General features: G+C 44.6%; 1 protein-coding gene across 2 annotated transcripts in view; it reads left to right on the top strand.

Moving 5' to 3' along the window:
- Positions 1-24,468, top strand: part of LOC126517908 (DNA-binding protein RFX2-like) — a 144,563-nt gene extending 120,095 nt beyond the window's left edge. For both annotated transcript variants that reach the window (XM_050167737.2, XM_050167732.2), the window contains 3 exons: positions 2,281-2,489; positions 7,272-7,425; positions 12,853-24,468. In XM_050167737.2, the coding sequence (XP_050023694.1) occupies positions 2,281-2,489; positions 7,272-7,425; positions 12,853-13,080 (591 nt within the window). In that variant the 3' untranslated portion in view covers positions 13,081-24,468. The remainder of the gene's footprint in view (positions 1-2,280; positions 2,490-7,271; positions 7,426-12,852) is intronic.
- Positions 24,469-25,760: the final 1,292 nt, after the last annotated feature.

Genomic DNA, 25,760 nt, shown 5'->3' with positions numbered 1-25,760 from the left:
CCACAGCAATGTCAGAAAGACCTCTGAATGGCTGTTAGTACACTTTTTGGATGTCTTAGTGCTTGTACTGTGACTGGAGATGGTGCATGCGTGCATGTATAATTAAGGCACACATATTACGATGTTCCATGACAGCGGGCCCTTTTCAGCTCTTAAAATGCTTCACCGCATAACACAGCTCTATTGCGGCGAAGGTGACTGAAAAAAAAATGGCAATTGTGCGACGCATATATAACACCCTTGTCGCAGCCCTGTGCTCGGTGGATTTGGCTCAGTGTGTGTGCCTCCAGGTAGGTCCTTACCTATGCAAACTTAATAGGGTGCTTCACTTCGGGTGGTTTGTGCATGTTTTCTCTCAATAATGCTGTTGCAGTACCTGGCTTGTGTGACTTTGTCGCTTATTGTAATCTCCATCGCTTGTTGCAGCGTATTGGTCACTCGTTCCTACGCGATGTCGCTTGTTGCAACATGCATAAGTAAATTTCCCTCTGCACCGTAAGATGCAGGAACATTACAGAATGCCGATGTATCAAGTGGGAACATAATACAGTAGAACCTCGTTCATACGTTTTGGAAAAAAACATGAGAAAAAAGCGTGCTAACTGAAAAAACATACAATCCGAAGGAACTTAGAAAAAATTGGCAGGCTCAACTATTGTCGAGATCTACGTAATTCGAAGTATCACACAGATCATTGCGGCATTAGATGCCAACGCACGTCGAGATGGTGGTGCTTTGGCAGCCCGTGACGCGTTGATGATTTATGATGTTTTAAGAGGGCGACTGGAAACTGAAACGAAATGAAGCTCGTGTGCGACGCCGAATGCCACCTGCAGAAGAGAACAGCAGCACGTCGCGACTGTGTGTTTGTGTGTGTGTGTGTGTGAACGTTTTATTCGAAGGACTGTAGTGCTTCTATTTGCCTTTAAGAAGATCGGTGCGCTTGACGATTCTCGTGGCCGAAATGCGGTGAAAGGGTAGCGTCTGCTTAGCCATGTAAGTGATGCGGAGCAGGTAATCGGAAACGACATCGCATGTGCCGCCGGAAAAATCGTTGCCACATACGATGCATGTTAGCTAAAGTCATTTTTGCAGTATCCCACAAAATGTTTGCTACAAATCCGTATTCTCTCTGTTGGCGACAACGCACTTCCATCGGCACTGTGCAGAAATATACAAAAATATATCGCCGCATAGCACAAATACAACATGCGCACACAAATTTAACTAGTAAATCCCCTACAGTGTAGAATAGAGGCAGCAGCATAAATAGCTTGGCAATTTTTTAACAGTGGTCAAGAGACAAGTTGAAAGCATTAGTAATCATTTCTGCTTCAGCAATTCCAGTGCGATCAAGACATGGGCGTGTAACTCAATAAATTGGTGCAGTGGTGATGCAGGAATGAACTCCGGTGATGTTCAATGCATCGTGCACATATTCAATTTCACGGTACGCGTGAACTCCAGCCACTGCTAGCGCATGCAACAGGAGTGGTTTTCTTTCTTGGGCAGGACAAGTGCTGGTCTAACAACTGAAAGTTTTTATTTGAATAAAATTATTATATACCCAGTAATCATGAAATTCCTGTGGATTATATGTAAAAATGGCCATACACTCACAAGTGGTCAGTGAACAAGATCGCTTCGTTTGCCAGTTGCTTACTTACTTTGTTCGGTGCACTGCAGTAATCCATGTCTGTCGTCTGCTTTTTTCGTACCATTTTCTTGTGAATCGGCAGAATTTCACTGGTGGCATCAACCTTTTCGTGTTTACATTGCTGTTGTGGTATTTAACAACACAGTAGTAAGGCGCCGTCGCAAACAAGAGACGTTTCGTGCGCTGCGTGAGCTAAGCGCTAGCTCGACCTTGAAGGGAAGCGGCGGAAACATACACCTGTGGGAGGTGAAATCGTTCTGCCAGGGGAGAAACAAGCACTGGCGTCTAGGATGAAACTTGGCATGCAGATGCCTATAGAAAACTTCACTTTAATAAAGGAATTATGTGCTTGACAGCGCATGTTGCAGTGAGTATACTTAGGTACCATCTCACTGTGCAGAGCAGAGAGCCAATAACCAGCGCATCTGTAGAGGTAGTACAGGCAAGGCGGCGTATACGTTTGTGCTGCCTTGCGTGAGAGCTATTCGGCAAGATGGCAGCAGTCCCAGTGCACTAAGTCTACAAAGGCTTGCTGTGAAGGCTTTACTTTAAAACGAGCTAATTGGTTGCAGTGTTGAAGATGAGCCCTTCAGGGTTTACACGTTGTTGTGCTGGCCCTCCAGGAGCAGGCATCGTGGGTGTGCCAGTGCGAGGACAGCCTGGTGCGCCAGCTCGAGCAGGACTTCAAGCTGACGCTGCAGCAGCAGACCTCGCTCGAGCAGTGGGCCGCCTGGCTCGACAGTGTCGTGGGACAGGTGCTCGAGCCGTTCCGCGGCCGGCCCGAGTTTCCCCGGGCGGCCCGCCAGTTCCTGCTCAAGTGGTCCTTCTACAGGTGCGTGTCCACTGTGTTTCACGGTGAGAGACATCCAGTGTGTGAAGTGGTTTACTTTATTTCACTTCATTTCCATCATTTCTGCCAGAAGAAGTCTCACTATAAATACTCCAAGCATCGTTGGACCCTTGCGGCCAGTGTTGTGTTTGTGGAACAAAGTGCACATCTTTCTTTTGTGAGACCATCTAAGGTGGTGGGACGAAGCTGGCAAGCCTGCATATGTCTGCACATGCCGTGCACTCTGCAAGTGCACTGCTTTTCTTGCTCGACATCCTAAGCGGTTGCACGATCTTGAGCAACTTCTACAGTGAAGCTGTTAAGTGGAGGTCTGCAATGGTTTTCATGGAGCGGCGTGCGGCGGCGTGGTCAATGTCGCATGTAAATGCAATGCATTATGTGTCAGAGTGCCAAATTTGCTCCGAAGCATAATGTTCAATGATTACAAAATATAAGTTACCATGTGTATATCCCACCCGGATAGACAAGGACCTATTTGTGCATTTCTCTTAATGAGTACAGTAACACTTTGTTATACAATCCCATTGCATAAGATTTTCCGGCACCAACGTTCATGACCAAGAATACAAAAAATGACACAATACAGTTAGGTTTCTTTTGTTTGTCAGTTTATAAGGCTCCAGAAAACATAATCTTTGGGTGCCAACGTTCGGTACATCACAATACTGCGATCGTATGATACGTTTTCTGGCCGCTAGACCCCATGTAAACAAGAAGATGTGTGAGGCTTGTGCAAACAAATACAGTATATAGGTGCCCGCCGCCGCAGCTTCCCCGTAATACTCGCCCGCCCGTCTCGCGTGAAAACGCTGGCACGCACTCGGTTTCTCATTTTAATACCGACAAATCTCTGCTTGAGCCATCACACGCTACATTCACAGCTATCACCGCCAAACCAATTGCGATAAGCACTTTCACCGATCTGTTTTACAGTGCGTGGCACGTAGTGCCATTGGTAGCGTACTGTGTGTTTTTCATAAGTGATAATTGAAATGTGTTGCCATTCCCTTCTGCAGGCACTCCGATGTGGGCATCGCATTTTGCTCCATTGCCGTCCGGCAATGGCCACTAGCTCGATTTTGTTTCGGTTTCCTGTTACCTCAAAACACCGCACAACAGAAAAACAACAAAACGCGTCTCGGGCCACCAGAGCACCACCATCTCGAAGTGCATGGACCTCTTGTGCCACAACAATCCGCGCGACACTTCGCATTACACAGGTGTCAACAGTAGTTGAATCTGTCAATTTTCTAAAGTTACTTCGGATCATATGTTTTCCCGCTTAGTATGTTTTTTCTCGCAGTTTTTTCCTGGACGTATGAACAAGGTTCTACTGTACTCTCATGATGAACACACGTGCGTAATGAATGCACCCCCGACTTTTCAAATCAACAGGTGTGTGTATTCTAGGGGTGTGCAAATATCAAATTTTTAGTTTCGAAGCAAATTCAAATTATGAAATGTAAGTACTTATCGAATTGAATATTGTTCAAATATGAATGCCGTATTTACTCGATTCCAACGTGCCCTCGATTGTAACACGCACCCGTTTTTCCTGACCAAAAAAAGAAAAGGTAAGAAATAAAATGCCCTTGATTTTAACACGCACCCATTTGCCATTATCTTAAAAAGGAAAAGCCCTTTACAGTACCACGCACCTCATTTTTTTGATTCAGAAATACAACTTTCTCTCATTTGGAAGAAACAAAGATTTACTCCCAGTGCACTGAAGTTGCGATAAATAAATAGAGTTGCAGTTTCGCCTGAAAGGCGAAGCATCGATTATGATAGCAAATTAGTAGACAGCTATATGAAAAGTAAGAATAGTAGTTTTATTGGCCGTACCAGCTTTTAAACATTCGCTTATTAACTAAATTTACAAGCAGGGTGTCACATGCGCGCAAGCAAACGTGAATACGTCTCACGCAATGACTGCAGAAATTCTTCATCAAGACACTGGAGTGAGAAAGTGCGGTAGTAGGAGCGAGCGAATTGACCTCTGTGCGGCCTCTCGCTTCAACATGAACAAAGTAACAAGAAGACAGCACGGTGCGCCTAGATGTGTAGACTCTTCTCCGTCGCAGATCGCTTTCAAGATTGGGGCCGTGCAGCCACGCCGTGCGTAACAGCTGCCAGTGTAGAACGCCTCTCCTGTTTGCGCCAGTCCCACACGCAAGTCTCGGGAACTCCGAACGCCCGTGATGCGGCCCGATTTCCATCCGTTTCTGCACACGTGATTGCTTTCCTTTTAATTGCCGCATTCTGATGAACTCGGTCAGTCTTTGCAGTCGGCACTTCCATGCTGATAAAGCAAACGCCGAAAACGGTAAGACGGACAATGGACTAACCTCAGCACACATACTGTAGCACATGGAGGAAGCTGTGGCAGCTGGGCTTGAAGCGCATACAAGGCAGCCATTTTGAAATGCTGATGGCAATATGGTAATGCAGATTTGGGGCCGAACTCGGTCCTAAAGTGCATGCAGATTTCGGACCCTGTTTATTGGAACAAATGTGCATTAGATTCCAGTAAATACGGTACTATTGGTATTGCAAGAACACAATTTTTTTCACCAACTAGACATATGAAAAAAATGAATGTTTTATTGCAAAGCAAATAACATACAGGAAAATTTTATTTTGTGGTCAACAAAATTCTCTAATACAACACCTTTGCTTGACCTACTACAGTAACTTATTGTCATGAAGGAAGGATAGCTGCTCTACATGGGGGGGGGGGGTTGGGGTTGGAGAGACCCGACATATTCCTCCATGTCACAATTCCTTCGGACACCGAAAACAGCTGCTGACTGGACACACTAGCGTCCAGTATTGGCAGGCATCTCTTCGCAAGCTGAGCCAACAATTGGCACAATGATCACAGCACCGCTCACATGGGTCTTCATTTTAGCCCAAAACTTCATCCTGCGCATTTCACTGTGTGCTTGTGGCAGTGAAAATTGCTGTTGGTTGATGAGCTTATCAAAGTCATTCCACAGTGCTCACATGGAAGGAGCCTCTTGAGAAGCTTTTGTTGTTGAGGACATATCTGGGTTCCTTGGTGTTCCAAGTTTTTTTCCTTGGTCCTTCTTAAACCAGGTTTTCAATCCAGTTTACCATTGAAGCATCCTTGTGGTACTCAAGTACTCTAGAACTAAGTTCTAAAAACATTGCCTGGCTTGCTACTCGCATAATGAACCCCCCTTTATTTATTTATTTATTTTTTGAAAAATATATGCAAGTTCTTGAGGAAGGTTCCTTACGCAGGAAAAAAAATTTCAGTGTAATTTTTTTGCAAGAGTTGAAATTTCATGTTGTCATGGAGGTAACGAAAAAAATTGCGATCACAATCTTACCTTTATGAGAAATACATGTACGAGACGTGAATAAAAAAATTGGAGGACGCCTAAGCTTCGCCTTCAAGAGTGGAATGCGATAGCATTCCCGTCGACCCGCCAAGGGGTGTAAGATAATGAGCTACGGCGCACCAATCACTTACGAGGTGCCCCGCATCGGTCTTTGCACCCACCAATCACGCGGTGAGCGCCGAGCAATGCAGCGTTTGGCGCTGCAACGAAACATGTGCCTGAGCAAGCAGAACGAACCAAAGAACTCGGTGTCTCGGAGGGAGAAACGATCTACCGAGCCAAACGTCATGATCGGCACGGACAGCCAGGCCGCAACGCGCCTAGCACTGGTCCCTGCACGGCCGCGAGAAGCGGCGAGTGGCACGCCACCTGTCGGGGCAGCACCGCACATTGCAAGGAGGGGGTCTTCTGTGTTTGCCGCAAGAGGGCTCTGCGTGTGCAGCAAGCGCAGAAGAAATGTAGCAGAAACGTACTTCGCTACGCGTTTAACTGCGACTTCTGTAATTTACATGCTCATAATTACCGATATACACCGCAGTATAACTTTCTACGGCACGTTTCTAAGGCAACAGCCCCTTCTCTAGAGGCGCTTTTGTCCCGCTTTGAACTATCGAACTTATGGCTGAGTGGTAGCGTCTCCGTCTCACACTCCGGAGACCCTGGTTCGATTCCCACACAGCCCATCTTGCAAGTTGTTTTTATTTATGAATTGCCTTCCAGGATTTTTCGCTCACGGCCAACGCAGCTGACACCGACGACACCGGCTTTTCTGCGACACAAGCTCCTTAACGCTGTCGCGTTAAAATGCACCTTTTACAACATGCTGCTGCCCATACATGAACTGCTCCACAGAATTGGCCGGGGGGCACTGCTGTGAAAGATCTACAATGTTGCATTTAATTTCTTTAGATGACATGTTATATAAGTTTGCAGCCTGATGTGGAACAAAATTAAAGTTACTTAAACTTGTATTTATAGATCAACGCGGTGTCGAATTTGCGTAATTTTTTTCTAGTTTTGGGAAGTGCAAGTTCACATGTAACAACTGCTACAATGACCTTTTTCATGGAACTAATGGAATTCATTATAAACAGGCTCACGGTAGATATTTTATAAGTTGGCTCCTGTATACAATTTTTATGTTTTCTTGCTCTGTATTTTTTTTTTTTTTCAATGTTGTTGTAGGAAGTTGAGAACTCCTCAAGTCATTTATCACATGGATTTTCATGTCGCCCCCTTCATTTATTTCGTATTTTCTGAATACAAATAAACTTTGATTTGATCTTCTTATAATGAACATCAGATATAACATATTTTGTTCTATCTGAAGTGAGATGCAGCTGCATTGCGTCGGCTGCCTGCATCAACTGGTGCTGCCTGTGCTCTTCTGCTGCAGTTCGATGGTGATCCGCGACCTAACGTTGCGTAGTGCGGCCAGTTTTGGGTCGTTCCACCTCATCCGCCTCCTGTACGATGAGTACATGTTCTACCTGGTGGAGCACCGAGTGTCCAAGGCCACGGGAAAAACACCCATTGCCGTCATGGGAGAGGTGGGTGGCTGCTATGCTGTTTTCTGCTTTTTTTCTCTGTTCAGAGTAACCATTACAGATTACGTTTATATTGTTAGTTGCAAAAAAGAAGAGAAATGCTCATGAATTCAATGTAGCATGTAAATGAATATTTATTTATTTATTTATTTATTTATTTATTTATTACATTATACCCCAGGGTCAAAAGACATTGCAGAGGGGAGTGGGCTATAAACAGTACCAATACATAAGTCTCTTATTATACAATGTTTGCCAAACAATTCATAAATTGGTCATGATCTTCACTGATTACATCTGGTGTGGTAAGGTGGTTCCAGACGATCGCTGTACATGGTAAGAAGGGACTGCAAAAAATTTTAGTTCATGGAGATAGTAGAGTGCCAACTTTGCAAAAATAGTATACAGTCGCCGACTGTTTATTCGGACGTCACGGGGACTGTGGAAATGTCCGAATAAACAGATGTCCAAGAAAGCAGATAAAAAAAAAAGAAGTCCTTTATTTCCACCCACTTATTCGGGCTCGGCAGTAGGCTTGAAGAAACCGTGAATGCGGAATTGCACGCTGTTCCGTTTACGCGCAATCAGATAAGCCTGAATCTCGGAGAGGGTCGAACGGTCACTATAGATGGCTGAAAACATGGTCAGTGCTTGTACACGCTCCGCATGCGACGACAGCGTAGCACATGGGGCGTCATCTTCCGACTCGGAGTCATCGTCCGGCGGCACAGCAGAAACCTGACAAATGATCTCGCCGTTGTCGAGCTCTGCGCATGTCAGTACAGCAGTGTCAGCACCTGTGAAACTGTCAAATGAGACGGTGTCCGGAATCGCAATGCAACCACTGTGCAGGTCTTGGCAGAACATTTTTGGTGTCAGTAGGGAGCACATCGGAAGGCGACAAATCCTAGGCCTCCCGGCACCTGCTTGCCGGCATTCCCCAGCGCAGCTTGCGCGGGCACTGTCGGCGCCATTATACACTTGACGTGATGTTTCCGTATGCCGCGTTGGATCGCCGCAACCTCGACACAGCACACAACGAAACATCACCATGCCGTCACACCCATACTAGTCGCACAAACGAAAAACGTGGCCTACTCACAGCATCATGCACGAAGAAAGAAACAAATCAGCTGCTGGATTGTCTTGACATGGCTTACTAAGCTATGACCGGAACTGCTGTAGCCACGAACCAGGCAGAAACGATGATGATGAGCGGGGATTTCCAGTAGCGCAACTTCGTGGGGCAGCAAGGAGTCTCTGTTCAAAACAAAAATGGTGTTCAGCAAGTCGAACCATGCACCGGTCAGAGTCGGTGCATGGTGCTCTCGATCGAGTTGGCTCAAGAAGTGTCCGAAAAATCAGACGAGAGGTAGCAAGGTATCTGAACTTTCGGCAGTTGTTATACAATCAATTATACATTCTCCCCGGCACCGCCATTCTCCCCAATAATCGAGCATGTCCGAATTTTGGAGTCCAAAAAATCAGTCGGCGACTGTATCAAAATACTAGTGGAATACAATATGCACATATGTATATTTGGAAGTTTGGTTACTTTAACATGTTGGAACATCGCAATTAGATTGTCAGTTGTAAGAAATTATACTAGTAAGCCATTCTACTAAAAGATTGTGTACTTTTCTCATGTCAACTTGGAAAATTAAGTAATTCCCACTAGCTGTCTGTTCTCGCAAACATGTGCCTTATTACACTGCATCAGCTGCCTGTAAACTCTGGAGCCATTTAACCCTGTGCCAGCCATCACTCATTGCATTTGCGATTGACCAGTATATGTACTGAGGACTGGGGGTGGCTCTGCAAAAGAGTGCATCCTCGATGTCTGCAAACTCGTGCCCCTTGCTGCTGACCAAGTGTCACTCCCGCAAAGCTTGAACGTTTATCGACTGAGTGCGCTTCAGAGGCGAAATTTTGCCAAGCAGCACGAAATTATTACAAAATTCAACAGATCATGCATATTCTTAGATTTGATAGAAGCAAACTCAAAGAACTGTGTTTCGTGCGATGGCACGTTTCATTGCTGAAAGCCAGCGCTCGATGCCTTCACTGAAAACCATCGTGCGCAGTTATTCACATGAGGTTGGGCTTAAGCAACCAGCATTCTACTATGGCTTACTGTTCATTGCCGCATCAACCAGCGGGAAATCTTCGTCACGGCTGCACTACTTAGGCCATTAAACTTAATTGGCACTGCTTCGTCATACGTCGCTGACTAAAGTTGCAGTTTGGTGCCGAATCAGCACAGGTCTGTTTGCCGCAGCTTTGCGTCATTCATAAAGCTGACAAACTGGCTAGCAAATTAAGGCGAGTGCATGGGTTGGCAACAAACTTGTTCACGGCCAGCATCCTTGCGACTTGCCTCACGGTGGCCTGTCATTCTCGACGTCATTCGTAGTTTTGTAGTTTTAAGCAACCAGTCACAAGAGCAACTTTAGATTTACATGGCGGATGTGAAAGTGTCCTGCGACCAGTGCGTGGAATGCCTGGCTGCATCCATGGATGCCGGGATAGCGTGGCGCAAACTTGCTATGGCCCTACCGCTTTCAATATATTTAACAGTTGGCAAATGACTGCAGTTGACCTTCACATCACCAATGATGGGTACACGCGGAAGGGCGATTGAGTCACGTGATGTGCATTCCATGCTTTTGTCTGTCGCGTAGGTTGACCTTACGATAACCCAGCTGCTGTAAAGATGGCAAAGCTCTTCTGTACTTTGGAGGAAAACTAGAAAGCAATACTTTCTGTGCAATCAAAAATTGCCATAAGACACAGGTCCACTATTAATCTGAGAACCTCATTTGTTATTCATTAGAACACCATGTCACTAATGCTTGAGCTTCAGAAAGAAAAAAGCACTTGATTCTATTCAACAGACATTCTTCTTATATATAACAAATATTTTCCAGGCTCTCACATACTAGAACTGCGCTGTAATTAGTGCGGGCGTACCAATTTGGAGTTCCCTTTAACCCTTTGAAGATTTTCGCCGTACATGTACGGCGGCGGTTTTCTGTCCCGCAAGGTCTTCGCCGTACGGGTACGGTTTCGAACCTCCGTTTGAAATTTCGCTCCATAATGACGATCCGTGCTCACTGGGAGGTGCTGCCACCTCTCAGGACTTACAAGAAGCGTTTGAAATTTGCGCTACCTTCTTGGGGAGATAAACAGAACTGATTTCTAGCTTGAGCGCATCGCGCAGACTGCGGCAACAACCCTTTTGCGGTTTCGGTTTCGCCGCGTGATCGCAACGGAGGCGCGCGAAACGTCATTTTTCTGTTTGTCGGCACTCTCTTGCAGGGGCGGTGGAAGTTGATTTCTATCTTGATTGGCGTTGCTCTTAGCTTATCACCGCTCTTCGCGAGGTTTTCTTGCTCTAAGCGGCAACGCGCTTTCGTGGTTTCGGTTCCGCCACGTGATTGCAACGGAGGCGCGCAAAACGTGATTTTTCTCTTTGTCAGCAGGCTCTCGCAGGGGCGGCGGAAGTTGATTTCTATCTTGATTGGCGCTGCTCTTAGTTTGTTTATCACCGCCGCGCACGAGGTATTCTCGCTCTCTGCAGCAACACGCTTACGCGAGAAGGTGCCTCAGACCTCTGCCCAAGGCAGCCGCACGCAGAGAAGATGTCATGTGTGTGCCAACACAACTCGTCACTCCAAGAGGAGAACATACATGCATTTTAGGTGTGCAGACTGTGATAAGGCGCTGTGCGTAGAACCGTGTTTTAAGGTGTACCACACTCTGAAATACTACTGAACATATTGCAGTTCTGAGTGATGCCGACACCAAAATACTGTTCCTAATTTTTTTTTACTATTTATTCCCGACTTTATACATTTTGTACATTCAAGATCCGCAATAAAGTAATTTGACCACCTGGGAAAGTTTTTTTCAAAATAATTCGACCCTCAAAGGGTTAATGAGAGTAGACTGTACTGTATATATTGATTTCTGTGTACCTAAGTTACTGACAGTTTCCTGCATTCTTGTTATGCAATGCTAGGAGGCTCCCGAGCATGTGCAGCACAGTGTTGTCTTTCCTAATATGTCTAAATACTAACCTTAGCGATCAATTTTCTCATTGTCAATTCGGTATTAAGCTTTCCTTTCTTGATTTGATTTGGTATTCTGTTCGTAATCTACTACAGCCGAACTTCGATATATCGAACAGCACGGTGATTGCGAAATAGTTGGATATAGCCAGAATTCGATATATAAAATCACGTAAAAAACTCGTAAAAAACTTATGCAAATCAATCAATGAACCAAGGGCGCAATCAGGGATCATTGTTCAGAGCGCGCATTCTGTTGCGCCGTGCGCAATTGGCCTAGGTCGCGCCGACTGCGTCGGCTGCATGAAGTCGGGGCGGCCTAGGCCAATCGCACGTGGTACAACCGAATGCGCGCTCTGAACAACGGTGCCCGATCGCGCCCCACTCGTGGTGCAGGTAATAAGCACTTGACGCTTCACACAAAGTATTTATTTATTCGGCAGAAAGTACTGCAGCAGTGTAGCCTGCTTCTTATTGGCAGCCGCATGCTTAAACACGGAGTCCGCAACATAGGCTAAACGATACACTAGCAATAGGCTGGTGCCCTCTATTATGCCACAGTAGCGGCGTAGAAGGACCAAAGCAGTTGAAGTTGGGAGCGGGGCAACATCAGCGCTTGCTGGACCAACCTCGGCAGCGTCTTTGTTTGGCCGCTACTTCTACTGTGATCACCAAATCCGTCAATCGAAGCATTTTGAAACACTGTCAATAACAAATTATTGAGTGGCACCTGCCAAGGGCTTCTATGAGTGAGCGCAGTGAGCGCGCGCTGTTGCGGGTCTTTGTGGATGCAAGTGCAAACCACCAGTCCTCGTGAGGTGAGGCAGGCGCAGAGTGCAGAGGCAGGCGCAGAGTGCAGCACCGAGGAGGAGTCGGTGCGACAAATGCAATCTGTCATTGACGTTGTCAAACTAGCCAAGCTGCCACATGCGTACGCCGCTACGTTTAAATGGCGCCCTTAGCGCGATCACAGTAAGATTGCAGCAGTCTGGAATGCCCATCACGTCACCGTTATCTTCGAGGGTGTTGCGGGAAAGCTCACTGCCTGTCAACGGAGTACGCATGGTCTGGGGAGGTGGAGTTCGATATGCTATCCATTTTACGTTTGACTCCGCTCAAAATAAAAATTTATGATGCATGCAATTTTTCAGGTGATATGGAATGTGCTTGAAACATCGAGGTTTGACTGTACTTGGTATTCACACACCCCTAGTGAAAAAGTACAGAACCGAATGAAAATAATAGTTACAAAATTCACCCCAATCAGCTGGCTTTTGAGCATGATGTAAACTTCAAGCCGTAGCTTATGACGATACATTTGTTCTGAGCACATATTTGTTTCTGTTCCCTGATACTACAGTTCCTGGGCTTGGGAGCCAAGGCAGCGCCCTGCGACACCCTGAGCCCTGACGTAGTCGTTGAAAACGGCTCTTCACCGTCCTCGTCCTCAACGAGCAACTGCTCCACACGTCCAACCTCGGCAGGGTACAGCATGGTCCTCGCCAACGGCTGGCCAGCCACTATTGTGAGCCAGGCGCCGACGGCAGAAAGTGAAAGCACTCTGGTCAAGAAGCTGAAGAGTGTCTAGTCAGTGCCAGTCCTGTTGCGTGAGTGAAAAGACCAACTGAATCTGGTTGGAGAAGACGAGGCCTTCGGTGCTTTTCCTCTTGCCAGCTCAACATCCTTGGAACAAGGGACGGTGGAATAGGAGACAAAGTGGGTCTTGTCACCTGTGTGATGCTTCACATCCTTACTTTCTTACTGGTGAAAGAAAAAGAGACTCGGTTTTATTATTGAAAGGTGGCGATGAATTGATGCGGTAGTGTTGCATCATCATCGTACTTCATAGGAGAAGCCGGTTGCATGCTAGCAGTCGGCACTTGCTGGTCATTATGTACTTTGACCTGTCTCATTCAGTTTAGGGAACTGAAAGCTAAGGTAAGAAAGCGCCTGCACACAATGTTGGCAGAGGTACTCTGCAGGCCCGACCAATTCCGTTGTCAAAAGCAAAGTGTCCTAAGGACGTGTGGCATTACATGCCAGCTATCGTGGAGAGAGGTTGTGTTATTGCACAAAGTTGAGTGATATGTTGAATGCCTCACAGGTGAAGCTATCGTAACGAGCTGGACAAAAATGAAAGGCAAATCTTTTGGCTGGGACAAAGTCGCCAGAGAGCTGGACATTGGCCATTGCTTCCCTCAAGTTTCAGTTTGTACAGTCAGCAAACGCACAGGTCAAACTTTCTTGCTATCAGGCAGGCAGTCCAGAATAGAAGCAAGGACCCGACAGGACCAGGTGCCATGCATATTGTCTCCTTGATTTGGCACTGCTGTTTTTCGGGCTTCTTGCTCCAAGACAAATGAATTCCCACAAGCCCAGATTTGTAGTTGCTCTATGGACCCAGAGGGAGCATTGTGCAAGTAGTTATTGCTGTTTGATTGCTGCAAGCTCATGTGACAAAAAATGTGCCTCTCTTGTGACAGAATGTAGACCTGACACGTGTGTCCATCTCTTCATATCCACAGCCAGTTCTTGTGGCCTTTGTCTCGCACCTTGGCTTTGCACAGTGCTGGAAATGTGCTGAGCGTGTTTGACGACTCTTCTACGCACTCTCTTGGATTTGTAATGAAAAGACCTCTGAAAGCATTGTTTCCATGAACTCCAGAGTGTACTTTGAGAACTTAGGTAGGCAGACAGAGCTGTAACCTATTGCTGGGGCTCTTCCAACTGGATGATTTTGATACGGATCTTGAGGAAATGTGCATCTTGATTTGCTTCGTATGACGTACCAACGAGCGCGGCATTTGTATATACTGAAATGGAAAGTAGGATAGTGTATTTTGGAGGCACAGTAGCTGCACTTTGAACTGAAGTTGCTGTTACCCAAGCTTGCTGGTTTGAAGTAGTAGTCACAAATACTTGATTTTTCTTAGCCATGCGGTTGGCTGCGAACATGGATAAGCCCACTGGTAGATGTAAGGAATGCTTGTTTCAGTGTTATTGTTTTTTTATGAAGTGCATCACTTCTGCTGAGTATAAGTGGGCTCCGACAAGATTGTTGTTGGTCCAGTTGTTATAGTCACCAACACTCAAACACAGTAATTGTGGCAGTGTTATTCGTGACCTTGAATGTCTCTGCTATAGCAGTGCAGGCCTTCTGCAGAGATGTTGGTTGCATCCTAGTCGTAGCCTGCCTCTAATTAAGGAGTACATTTTTTTACTTTGCTCACATTGAGTGGCAAAAGTGTAGATGAGAGCCTGTGGCCTTGACTATGTGGGATGTACTATCACGTTTAATATAACCTGCAAAGCACGAGCCGTGGCCATGGCTATGCCCTCGAGATAGGAGGGGGGAGGATTACTGCATCCTAGCAATGTGCATAGCCCCCTGCCTTCTGTCGTCCGCTTCGTGGAGTGATCAAAGCAGTCGGAAAGCGAGGGGCTAGGTGCATTGCTGGAATGGCGAAACCCTCTCCACTGTTTTCTCAGGAGCGTTACTGCAACCGTGGCTCGGGCTTCTCGGCTCGTATTGAATGCGATACTACCTAATTTAATGTGCTATATTGAAAAACTCGAGTACTTCATTGTGCCCAGTTTTTAACGCAGTGCCATTTATAGTACTATCTTTAAATTTACTATTGCATTTATTTGCCAACTGACAGTTGCCATATTTCTTTCATCACATGGTGCCGCTCGAAATTAGAAGGTCTTTTTTGTTGTCGTGTCGTTAAAACTTTTTTATTGGTGGCACGAGCATCAAGTGACACTCTTTTTTCTTGTGTAGAACTTCTGGTTCATCTCCTGAGACGACCGGGGAAGAAATTCAAAATAAATAAGAAAAAAAGAACAAAGAAACAGTAGTACACTACAAAATTCATGGGTTTCAATATAGATATGATATCAGAGCAAACGTTCAGTTATAAATTGAGTATAAAGTGTATGGAATAATTAGAATTAATTAAAATTCACTGATTACTGCATACCAAAGCACAAAATTGTAGACTTTAGAGACTTGCAACGTGAGCACAACTATGGCGAAATTTCTGGAAATCCGGAAGTGGAAAACGAAAGTAGTGATGTCACTAATGTCATCACGCACAAAAAGGTGGCGCGATATTTAACCGGCTAACTAATGGATAACGTTTGCCTCGGAATTTGGTTCGTGCATTGTGTTCACTCAAAATTAACCTAAAGAACACCAATGCCGAGATGCTAGTGCCACTAAAAGACACCCAAGTCAAAGATTAGGGTTGCCAACCATTTGTTCTTCTTCTTTTATTGTTATTATTATTTTTTAACATGGAGTCAACCTGTATAATTACTAGATTTAATTGAACGTTGAGCCAAATGAAGTGGTTTCGGGCGTTGTGTGCCTTGTCTATTTGCACGTAACAAGGATTGCCTGTGCACGGTCATTTATTTGGAATTGTCTATTGCTTTGTCTTTGGTTGACCGTGGTAATGTATTGACAGAAATGTGTAAAAAATATCGGCACCATGCAGTCATAGGAAAGTTAAATGCAAATGGGTACAATTCAAAACAGCAACAAAGTTGAATTTGAGCTGAGGCAGTTCCTATGAACTCTACATGAAGGACGGATCCTTTCAAGAGACAACAGCTCTTTAGCTTATGTCAGTGTACCTGTGTTTTGACTGAAGACCAGAGTGGACAGCATGGTGTTATGCATGAGCATTGCAAAATAGATGAATTCATCTAGTTTCATTGGGTGCATAAGGATGTCCTCCCTAGTTGAAGAAAAGGGGTGGTCCACGCTTTTCCAGGTTTTTTACTTACTTTGCACGTTCTGCTGAACCTAACGGCAGTGGGGCAGAAATTCTTTACCAAGAACAGTAGAATGCCTGCTACTCTGAAGCAAGGAACTGCTAATTAGAGATGCGTCAAGGGCACAGGAAAGCTGGAAGCACATATGTAGAAATGTGCCACTGTGTTCAGCATGAGTTGCAGCATGCTAGCTGGTGTTGAAGTGGACTCCCCTAGTCAAGCTAGTGCCGCCATAGAGTTTCTCGCAATGTTGCCGTGAGAGAAATCTGACGCCGCTGTCTATGCGAGGTTCCTAATGGGCGCTGTGCCGTCATGAGAATGGCGTTGTATGTGTGTGCAAGGCGTTTGTTGACTGAGGCTAGGCTTAAAACGTGGATATGGCTGCACAGATAAAGCTTTCTTGAATATTATCTTCATAAATGGTTTTCATTTGCCCATATTACACTTTCAATAAAGTTTACTTACCTGCAGTGCATAATCAAATGAAGAAAAGAAAGAACAGACAACAAACTGTCACAAAGTGAGTGCAGACCTTGTCGTTCGTACTCCAGCTTTAACAGCCTACCAGTACTGTTTAACTCTTTCCCTACCATGCGGAAAACAGGTGTTTTTTTTTTTATGAAGGAACTACTGCACTCAATATTTTATGTAACACAAACAAAAAGTAGAATGAATGCACTTTCCACGCATAAATGTTTTATTAACGAGATACATGTCATAAAAAGGATATAAATGGCAAGAATCAAGATTGTGGGGTAAAATTGAACAAAGTTTGCAAAGGCACACTCGTATCTACTAAGAAAAAAAACTCCCTGCCCTTCCACTCCGTGAAGAAAGATGACCAGCAAAGCTGTGTATGTGGGCCCCTTAATGGCGAACTGCACCTCTGCCACGGGTCGGCCCAGCATTGAACTATCTTCGAGATTTTTTCCTACAAGTGGACACGATAGTGGGAAAAGCAGCCTTTAACAGCTTCGCTGAAAACATGTAACAAAAATTATGAGATACACAAACTGTATTGCCGTCCAATAGCAATTATTTCAAAAAAAAAATCAATTTTTTATTGAACGGGTATTCCACTGCAAAAATTTAAGTGCAAGCACTACAGTTTGGCGTACCAGGCTGTGGCCACCGATGCTCCAGGATGGCTTGCATTGTCGTCGTTCTCAAAGTCAAAGTCCGACAAAAAGGCAGTATCTTCAGATTAGCTGCTGCTTGATCCATCGATAAAGCCACCCGCAAACGCAGCGGAATTACGAGATCTGCGAGCTTTCGAAGCGTGCGCGCCGCTCTCGGAGGCAGCTATTATTGCATTCTACTTTGACGATCGCAAAACTTCTGAGTGTCCAAAATTGACGCCTGACGGGGAAAACGCTAACTTCTAAGAAACCAAAAGTATAGTTCTCCTTCATGTCTTATGGTAAGTCATGCGGAAAGTCTCAGAAAGCAGCGTTTCAAAGCATCGATAGCAGGCGGCCATATTGCTTTCTACTTGGGACGATTGTGAAAACTTTGGGGCTTGTTTAGAAATCACTGCCTGGGGGGAAAATGTGAATTGCTTGGAAAACAAAAATGTAGTTCTCCTCCATCACGTCCAGTAGCGCAGTGTGTCCGTGAGCGGCGCGGAAGGCCTCGAAAGCAGCGTTTCAAAGCATCGATAGAAGGCCAGCAATGCTCAATTGGCATAGTATAGAAAGAGTTAAGTTTCATATAATTGTGCATTCAAGCACAAGTCCTCATAATTGAATAAAACATGTTTTTTGTGTAGTGTTAAAGCTCAAACAGCTTTTTGCATGCTGTTTTTACACACTAACCATTGTGACAGACAGTACGGTCCTAGCCAAGAACACCTTTCTTGTGTTCTGCCTCTCCAAGAACAATGTCTTAAGCCACCACGTCCCAGCATTCTCATGAATATAACTGCGTCGCAGCACCAGCTTTCCCTGTGGGTAATACTGTAACAAGTGCTATGGATAGTACTAACACATGTTAATGCAGGGCACATTAATCTAAGCAGAAGTTCAACAATGCGTTGCTGCTCCGCAGTGCATTTATCACATCACAACTAGGCAGACTGTATTTGAAGATAGCAAGCAACGGAAAGCAGTAGGGTTTATGCACCTGGCTGGTACAGCGAAACCTTCAAATTTTTTGTCGATGGCATCACTTGTTAAAGGGCACCTCGCCAGGCTTGGGCATTCTAGAAGGACAAGTGCAGCTCATAAACAATGCCCTGACGGTCGTGTCTGCAAAGTATCAAACTGCAGCATGGCATGAAAAACAGTCAAAATTTCCAACGAAAGCCCTTCCTCCAAAGAGAGCGCAGCCTCTCACTAGCAAGTCAAGGTCACACACACAAGTGTCTCTACATCAGACATGCTGCCTGCAACGTTGCCAATTATGGCACGTCGACTTCAGTAAATCACCCAAAGTAGAACGTGCAAAACTGCCGCTGGGAGTGCAGTGAAAATGGAAGAGACGTGGTGCAGACAGACGCTGACAAGGTGTGGTCTCTGGTATGACAGAATCCAGGGAAGGAATTTGACTTGCAGATGCTAGTCAAGGCAAAGGGAGAGAGAGTCTATGCTGACAAGGAAGCTTGCCTTCTGGTAGCACGGCAGTACATTTCAATTTCTACCAACTTCTCTAATAATGAATCAATTTGAAATATTCCTGCTGTAACGTACGCTCGTTAGGCCGCACCCCACAACTTCCATTGTATAAGCAAAATTTCGTATGGTTTCTGCTGAGGGGCACTTTAGCGCTTGCCCCAAAGAAGGCCTCGGGCACAGCTTGCATGTTGCAACTCGTAATGAACAGTAACAGTACGTAATTTTGAGTGGGCTGGTCTAACTTGCAGACCATAGTCTGGTAAACTTGAGCACATGTGATGGCTGAGCCATGCTCTGATCACCGCCACAGGTGCTCTTGTCAGAGCAGGTGGAGTTTCTCTAGGACATTCCACACTTTCTGCCATACCTACTTAGGGACCAACTTAGGGTGTGTAAGTCGCACCGGCTTCTTAGCAGTCTAACACTGCTAGGTTTTGGTGATGAAAGTGCATGTTGAGAAAGCGGCAATTTCTGGGCGCCTGTGAACTATGGCGGACATTTTTTAGGGCAGTGAAGTCCACATCTGTGATTAGCCTGGGTGCAATGTTACGTATGATTTGCCACCACCTTAAACTGTTCTAAAAGTCACCATGTGTTCCTGGATTGCACATGCAAATTACAGATTACTTTTTTTTAAAGCTGTGCTTATGAGCCCTGCATTTTGTTGCTTGTTTTAAGAAAATGCTGGAAGGTCACGCGATTTGTTATGTGCAGCCGGCTATATGCATTGTTTGGTGCCCTAACAGATTCAAGGCCTTTCTTTCCTGAAAGCTATCCACGATCTAATGCTAGTGGCAAATTTGTTTGAAACACTGAATATATAACGTTGGTAAATATTAGTCTTCATTTCGAACCAGGCAGTCTTAATGTTCAGGTCTCAAGCACACACACAAAGCACCTGCTACTTATAACTTACGTATTGTTTTTTTCTTTTCATGGAGTCGTAGACATACTAGTTTTTAATACTAATGTGGCTGTGTTGTTCTAAGTGCAGAGCATTAACACTAAGCCACAAGTTTTAATTAATGTGTTACATTTCTTTAGCTACCACATCTTCCTTGTACTTATATTGTTGTGTGTTGAACAAGAGGGACATCACAGCTGTGCAAAAACAAGAGACAGTATTGCCTGACCAGAAGACCTTTTAAATGCTTTAGTTTGCACGTTAGTGATGGCACGGAGTGAATTTTTTTCGTGACATGGTTTCTGTCTTTGAATGCTCGTCGCATGTAACGACAGGTGCAGTCCTAGTTAGTGCTGTCACAAACGTGGATTGCTGTCACACCGAGAGTGAGCAAGTGTGGAAAGATTATTGATGCCTTAAGTGCACGTGTCGCACTTATTTGCACACATTCTGTACAGTCACTGGATCAGAGCATGATCTCCTCATGGCGTGCAGTGGGGTGCAAACGCCCTTAAGCACGTGTGGATTGGGCCAAGGTGTGTGCCGGCAACTTCATCAGCACATCATGTAGCGTAATTACCCAATTCTCACCTACGTGTTTAAGCATGCTGATATTTCCATCATCACATCGCACCTGCTTCATGAGAAAGGGACACCAAAAGTGAGGCACGTAAGAGGATGATGGGTTAGAGGAAAGCTTTATCTTTTGTCATGCTATCTCAAAGCCGCATCCCATATATAATATGCCATCAATATATCCAAGGTTCATTATACCCAATAATTTGTTGTATCTAATAAATCATATCCGTTTCTGTTACGTCATAGTTTGATTGTATTTGCATGACAGCTTCTTTGAAGCCATCACAGGACGAACCCTCTTGCATTGGTTGGGACACTACGTTTTAAGGGATGCCAGAGTTTCTGCGATGTCAGGGATAACGTGTACTGGTGTATTTCAGGTGTACCCGATTCCAAGGCGCCCCCAATTCTAATGCGCACCGAATTTTCTTGGGATTAAAGTGAAAAAAAAAAAAGTGCATCTGAATGTAACCTGCTACCAATTCATTAAAACACATATACCGTGCCCCCCATGTTTGCAATCTGAAAAAGGGAGAGGTTCAGTATATACCCTCACAGGCGGGAATCTTTTTTTTTTAAGGTACTTTCATAATGAAAACAAAGCGTTGTCGTTGCCATGTGCGCTTTATTGGCTACAGATATCAAGCACACGGGGGCGGTATTCTCGAGCTGTAATATCTAGAGTTGCTGCCATCACTTTAGCAAAACTCTGCATCTGACTTGTCGACGTATGTGTCCGACAGCGATTCTGGCATTGTGCAGACAGCAAGCGCGGCATAGCACCAGAAATGCTTAGGGCAGTTACGCCAACGCATCTGGTGCCGAGATGTGCGAAATCTTGCGAAAGTAATAGTATCTTCATAAGTTATTTGCCGAAAATGCCGCTCCATATCGTAGTTGAGCATGCTCTGTTGCCATTTTCTGATGGTGGTGACGCTGCAAATGTTTCGTTTTCATATCCAATTTTAACTTGCTGGTAATTCTCGGACTCATATTTTTGGGAAAAAAAGGTGCCCGTTAGATTCAGGTAAATATGGTATGTGTAACCACAAATCATTTATGCAAAACTACAGCACTATGCGAAAGAGTTAGTATACTGTTCCAGTTGAGAGATCCACGAGGTTCAAAAACAAGCAGACAAATAACTTCAAATTGGGAGATCTATGAGCCATTGAGTCACATTGTTGCATACAGCTGATGTAATTGGTGCTGTGTAATGAGGGCGAAATCGGCCGCAGTACACTAGTTTGAAAAAATAAAATGAAATGTCAGAGTAGCTGGCTGAGTTTTGATGTAGAAATTTGTGACTGACATTTTCACGACAGAAGAACATTTGATTTGTTGTCAGAGAAAATTAAGCTGCAACTGGTCTTCTTCAATTTGGGGCTCAAACTCACGTGCCTTTACTGTTTTTAGCCCGGAATAGTAGGAATAGCCAGGAATGATTTTATATTTTGGCAAACTTTCGAATTCAATTTCTTTCTTGTTTTGTTATAAGCAAACAAATAACTACCCACCAGCGAACGTTGAGGTTGAGGAGCTGGCTACGTGAAATTGACATTTGGAAGCGCGACACGCCTCGAACATGTTGCATTGTTTTGAGCTTGCCAAGCGTCTTCTCACTGTGCTGCTAAGCTAAAATAATTTGTGTTCACGTGCTCCTTTGAAACAAATGAAAGTGACTGGTAAAGAAGCAGCAGTGCTTATCAAAAGATTTTCTTCATTGCCGCATGCTTTTTATAATGGCAGCATCAAACCACCAGACCACCAGCATTGTGCCAAAACTATAAGCTTTGGGCTTTTTCATCTAGGAAGCATTGGTCTTTACGGGCGGGGCACAACGCACAACCTTCTGTAAGGCAGCCACCAAGCATTGACTCGATATAGGAGTGCCAATAGCAGAATCGTGAGCTGACACAATGATGTAATTTAGATGCGTCTTGCATGAATTTGGCCCATCAATATTTCTCCGTAATGGCAGTGTTATTTTAGCAGTACTTTTGATGCTTCATTGACTGGGAATTGAGCAGACTAAATATTTGTGCAATGAAAGTTAGAGAAATGCGTGCCTGAAGTGTCTTGAATGGAAATGTTGGTGCAGGTATAATTATGACTACCTGATTGGCACAGGTACACTGACATCACAATTGCACCATGTGGACCACGTTCACTGCATTTGTAAGGCCTTGTTTTTGGTGTCTCTTTCCTTGAATATGTAGCTTGTTCACAAGAAGCACGCTTTTGTGAGCTGGTTTCTCATGTTTTGGAAGATGAGAAACGTGCCCTTTCATAAAGAAGAAAGCATGCAGACTCTAGTCATTGCTAAGGTATGAATTACATGTGCCTGCATTAATGAAGAATCAGCTTTCCTTTTAATGTACAGTGTGGTTTGCAGGGTCTTCTTAAGAAAAAATATGTTTGGTAACATGCTGTTGTGTGATGTGACTGTTACTTGGAGAATGTACAAATGTTGTGCATGCATGCATGTCTATGTGCTCGGTTCAGCCGGAACCGTATTTTGGCACTGTCGCCTGTCGTTTCATGGTGCCTACAGGAGAGTCATGCACTTACTGGCATGTGCTTTTATCCTCCAATGTTCTCTATAGTGACAGTTCACAAGGGAGTTGCTCCACACAACTTTCCAATTAGTATTGTTGCTCATGTCTTCATCTGATCATCTTTTTCATGTACCATCTGCAAATTATTACATATATGAAGCCTATAATTGCTGGAGAAGAGTACAAGAGGAAAGACAGCTTGTGCTTCACCAACATAGATTTCAGGCCAAGTTTAGGAAGCTGGTAATTGATGCTACCTACACATGTACTTTATCAACATATAGTGAGGTTTTACGAAGCATGAAACTCTTGAAAAACTTGTGGCTTTTGAACATATCTCCACGAGGAAACTACAGACTCTTATTTAGGACATTGGACATTGTAGTGAGGCAACGAACAAGATGGAATGAAATGGTTGGGAGAACAAGAAAAATGGCTTCAATGTACTGCCGATGTAGCAGTGAGGATGTTCTTTTTTGTATGTGACAATCTATCTTTAAAATTACTTGGCCTTGGCGTATACACAAATTCTGCATTGGAACTTGCAATGTTCCCTCCATTCTGTTTGAAGTGTGAGAAAATGTGTACCCGATATTGTGGCCCAAAATTGAGAAGTAAGTGTACATTTTCATTGAGCAGGAAATGCTAGTGCTTGGTCAGCTTTTGTGTTTCACTGCAGTCATTAACCGTTTTGATAAAGCAAAGTGCTGCTTTTATGGCAGATCAGCAGTTGTTTCTGTCATCATTTCAGTCTTATTCTGATCTGTTGTAGCAGCGAGATCAGACGATCTCTATTGCTTTTGTCAAGGAATAGCCACGTGAGAGAACATTTAGGGCTCATCTTTGACTTGGTGTTGTCCACCATTATTGAGATTCCTTCCATCTAATTGCTGGTTTTAGTATCAGCCCTACTAAGTGTATTTCAAATGTCTGTGCATTGTGGGTTGGCTGTATTTCGATTGGCATGGAACAAAAATGTTCAGAGATTTTCGTGGGTAACAACAAACCCAGTGTGGCCAACTTAATGTGTCCCTCACTTCCTGGAACCTTGAACTCCATCACTGAGTCATAGCTCACTTCTCCATGATTGCCACTTCGTGAAATTTCTTTCGCGTCCTGGGCAGACTTGTCTCTAAGGGATGATGCTCGCTTACTGACTACAGGGGATTGGCCAAGAAGCAGGTGGTTTGGAAAGTGTTTTAATAAGGCTATTAATGGATAATATAATTATTAATTTTACAACTATGTCAGGCAGACTGCATGCAGTCCACATGTCCATTTTGTTTATCTGCCTTTTCTTTTGAATGCAAAGTGCTGTTTTGGCTGATGCGATCTAAGTGTGTTGTCCTTTCTAACCTCTATTTCCTTGCATTTCTTTTTTTTTCACTCGTGGCCAAAGCCAAGCCCATTACCATTGTTATTTATAGTGCTTTGTGTGATTGCATAGAGAACATTGCGAGAACTACGCTTTTGTTGCACTTGTTTTCATGTGTGTGCATGTGTGAATAAAAGATACTACAAGAGTTCGCGCTGAAACCGAACGCAAAGTCTCGGTGTCTGTATGCAGCAGGTCGATGCCCACCTCTGCATTGGGAGGCCTTTCTGCAGTGCGTTTAAAAAGGGTGTCCCGTCAACTAGGTGATGGATAAGCGCTGCTTTGTCCTACATTTTCATGCACGGTCTAGCTGCTTTGAAGAATTTCTGTATTAATTCTGTTTTATACATAAGAATTACTGTATGGCTCTTTCATACTTAGAAGGCAGAGCTGCAGAAGGTATGCAAGTAGTGTGGTTATTAGCCGCAATAAGCTTGACTGGCACCCTCTCGCGTGTGACGCCACTTGGGGGGACTCGGCCATGCCATCACACTAGCTTCACCCTTGTTTGCTTGCTTACTATGTTTAGGTTCATTGAGGCAGTCGGTCAACTTGCCCTGCTCGAATTTTTGGAATGTGTCTGCTGGTTCGTAGTACGGTATGCACGGGATATTCGAGAACTACCCCTGTGAAATCTCATGTGATTTCTCATCGTGTCTGCTAGCCATCAGTGTCTACAGGGGTGGTATTCCGCAGGAGTCCGCCTAGTCGTCTGTCCATTTCGGCCGCTGCTGATTGGCTGGGGCCGCTCGTCTCCTCCTCGCTCATACAGCTGCATCCAATCAGCAGCGGCCGAAATGGACCGTCCACTAGATGGATTCTTACAGAATACCTCCTCAGGTGTGTGTATGGCATGGTTGCCTCGTCAAGACTGTTCCGTGGTGGTGGCACTCGGAACGGTGCACCAGCCCTTTTTTGGTAATGAACTGCAGCACTTGGTCTTCGGCTTGCGTGTCTTTATTTTAATACTGTTTGCTTATGGTCATTGCTTTGTTTTCGGGTCACACACTCCATTGGCCACAAACCATATAAATTTGGTTGCTGCCCAGTGCTTTAAATATGTCACAAATCACGTTTTATGCTATTCTCAAGAAATTAAGTGGTCGCTGTAGTGCGTTAATGTATGCCGCTGAAAGTGGCATTAGCGTAACATATGCCAATAGGTAAGTGTATAAGTGATTGATCAGCAGCTTTGAACGGTCCGGCACGATGCAAGCTGCTGCTCAGAAAGCACGAAGAATTTGAAATAAAAAATTGTGTAGCCAAAGGTTTTACTGACATTTCGTGCATGTTTCCATTGCAAATTTAAGGATGTTCTACAGATCTCGTCAAAAAAGAATTTGTGCGTGGACAGTATACCATTAATATGTTGAATTTAAAGGGTTGGTTTCAATCCCAAGAAATTACCCTAACTCTAATCAAAGCACTGTTGTCTACATTTAATGTGTACCGCCGACC

This window comes from Dermacentor andersoni, chromosome 11 (genome assembly GCF_023375885.2).
Source record: "Dermacentor andersoni chromosome 11, qqDerAnde1_hic_scaffold, whole genome shotgun sequence".
Taxonomy (NCBI): domain Eukaryota; kingdom Metazoa; phylum Arthropoda; class Arachnida; order Ixodida; family Ixodidae; genus Dermacentor; species Dermacentor andersoni.
The sequence above is the reverse complement of the archived record's forward strand: the minus strand, read 5'-3'. Positions and strand labels throughout refer to the sequence as shown.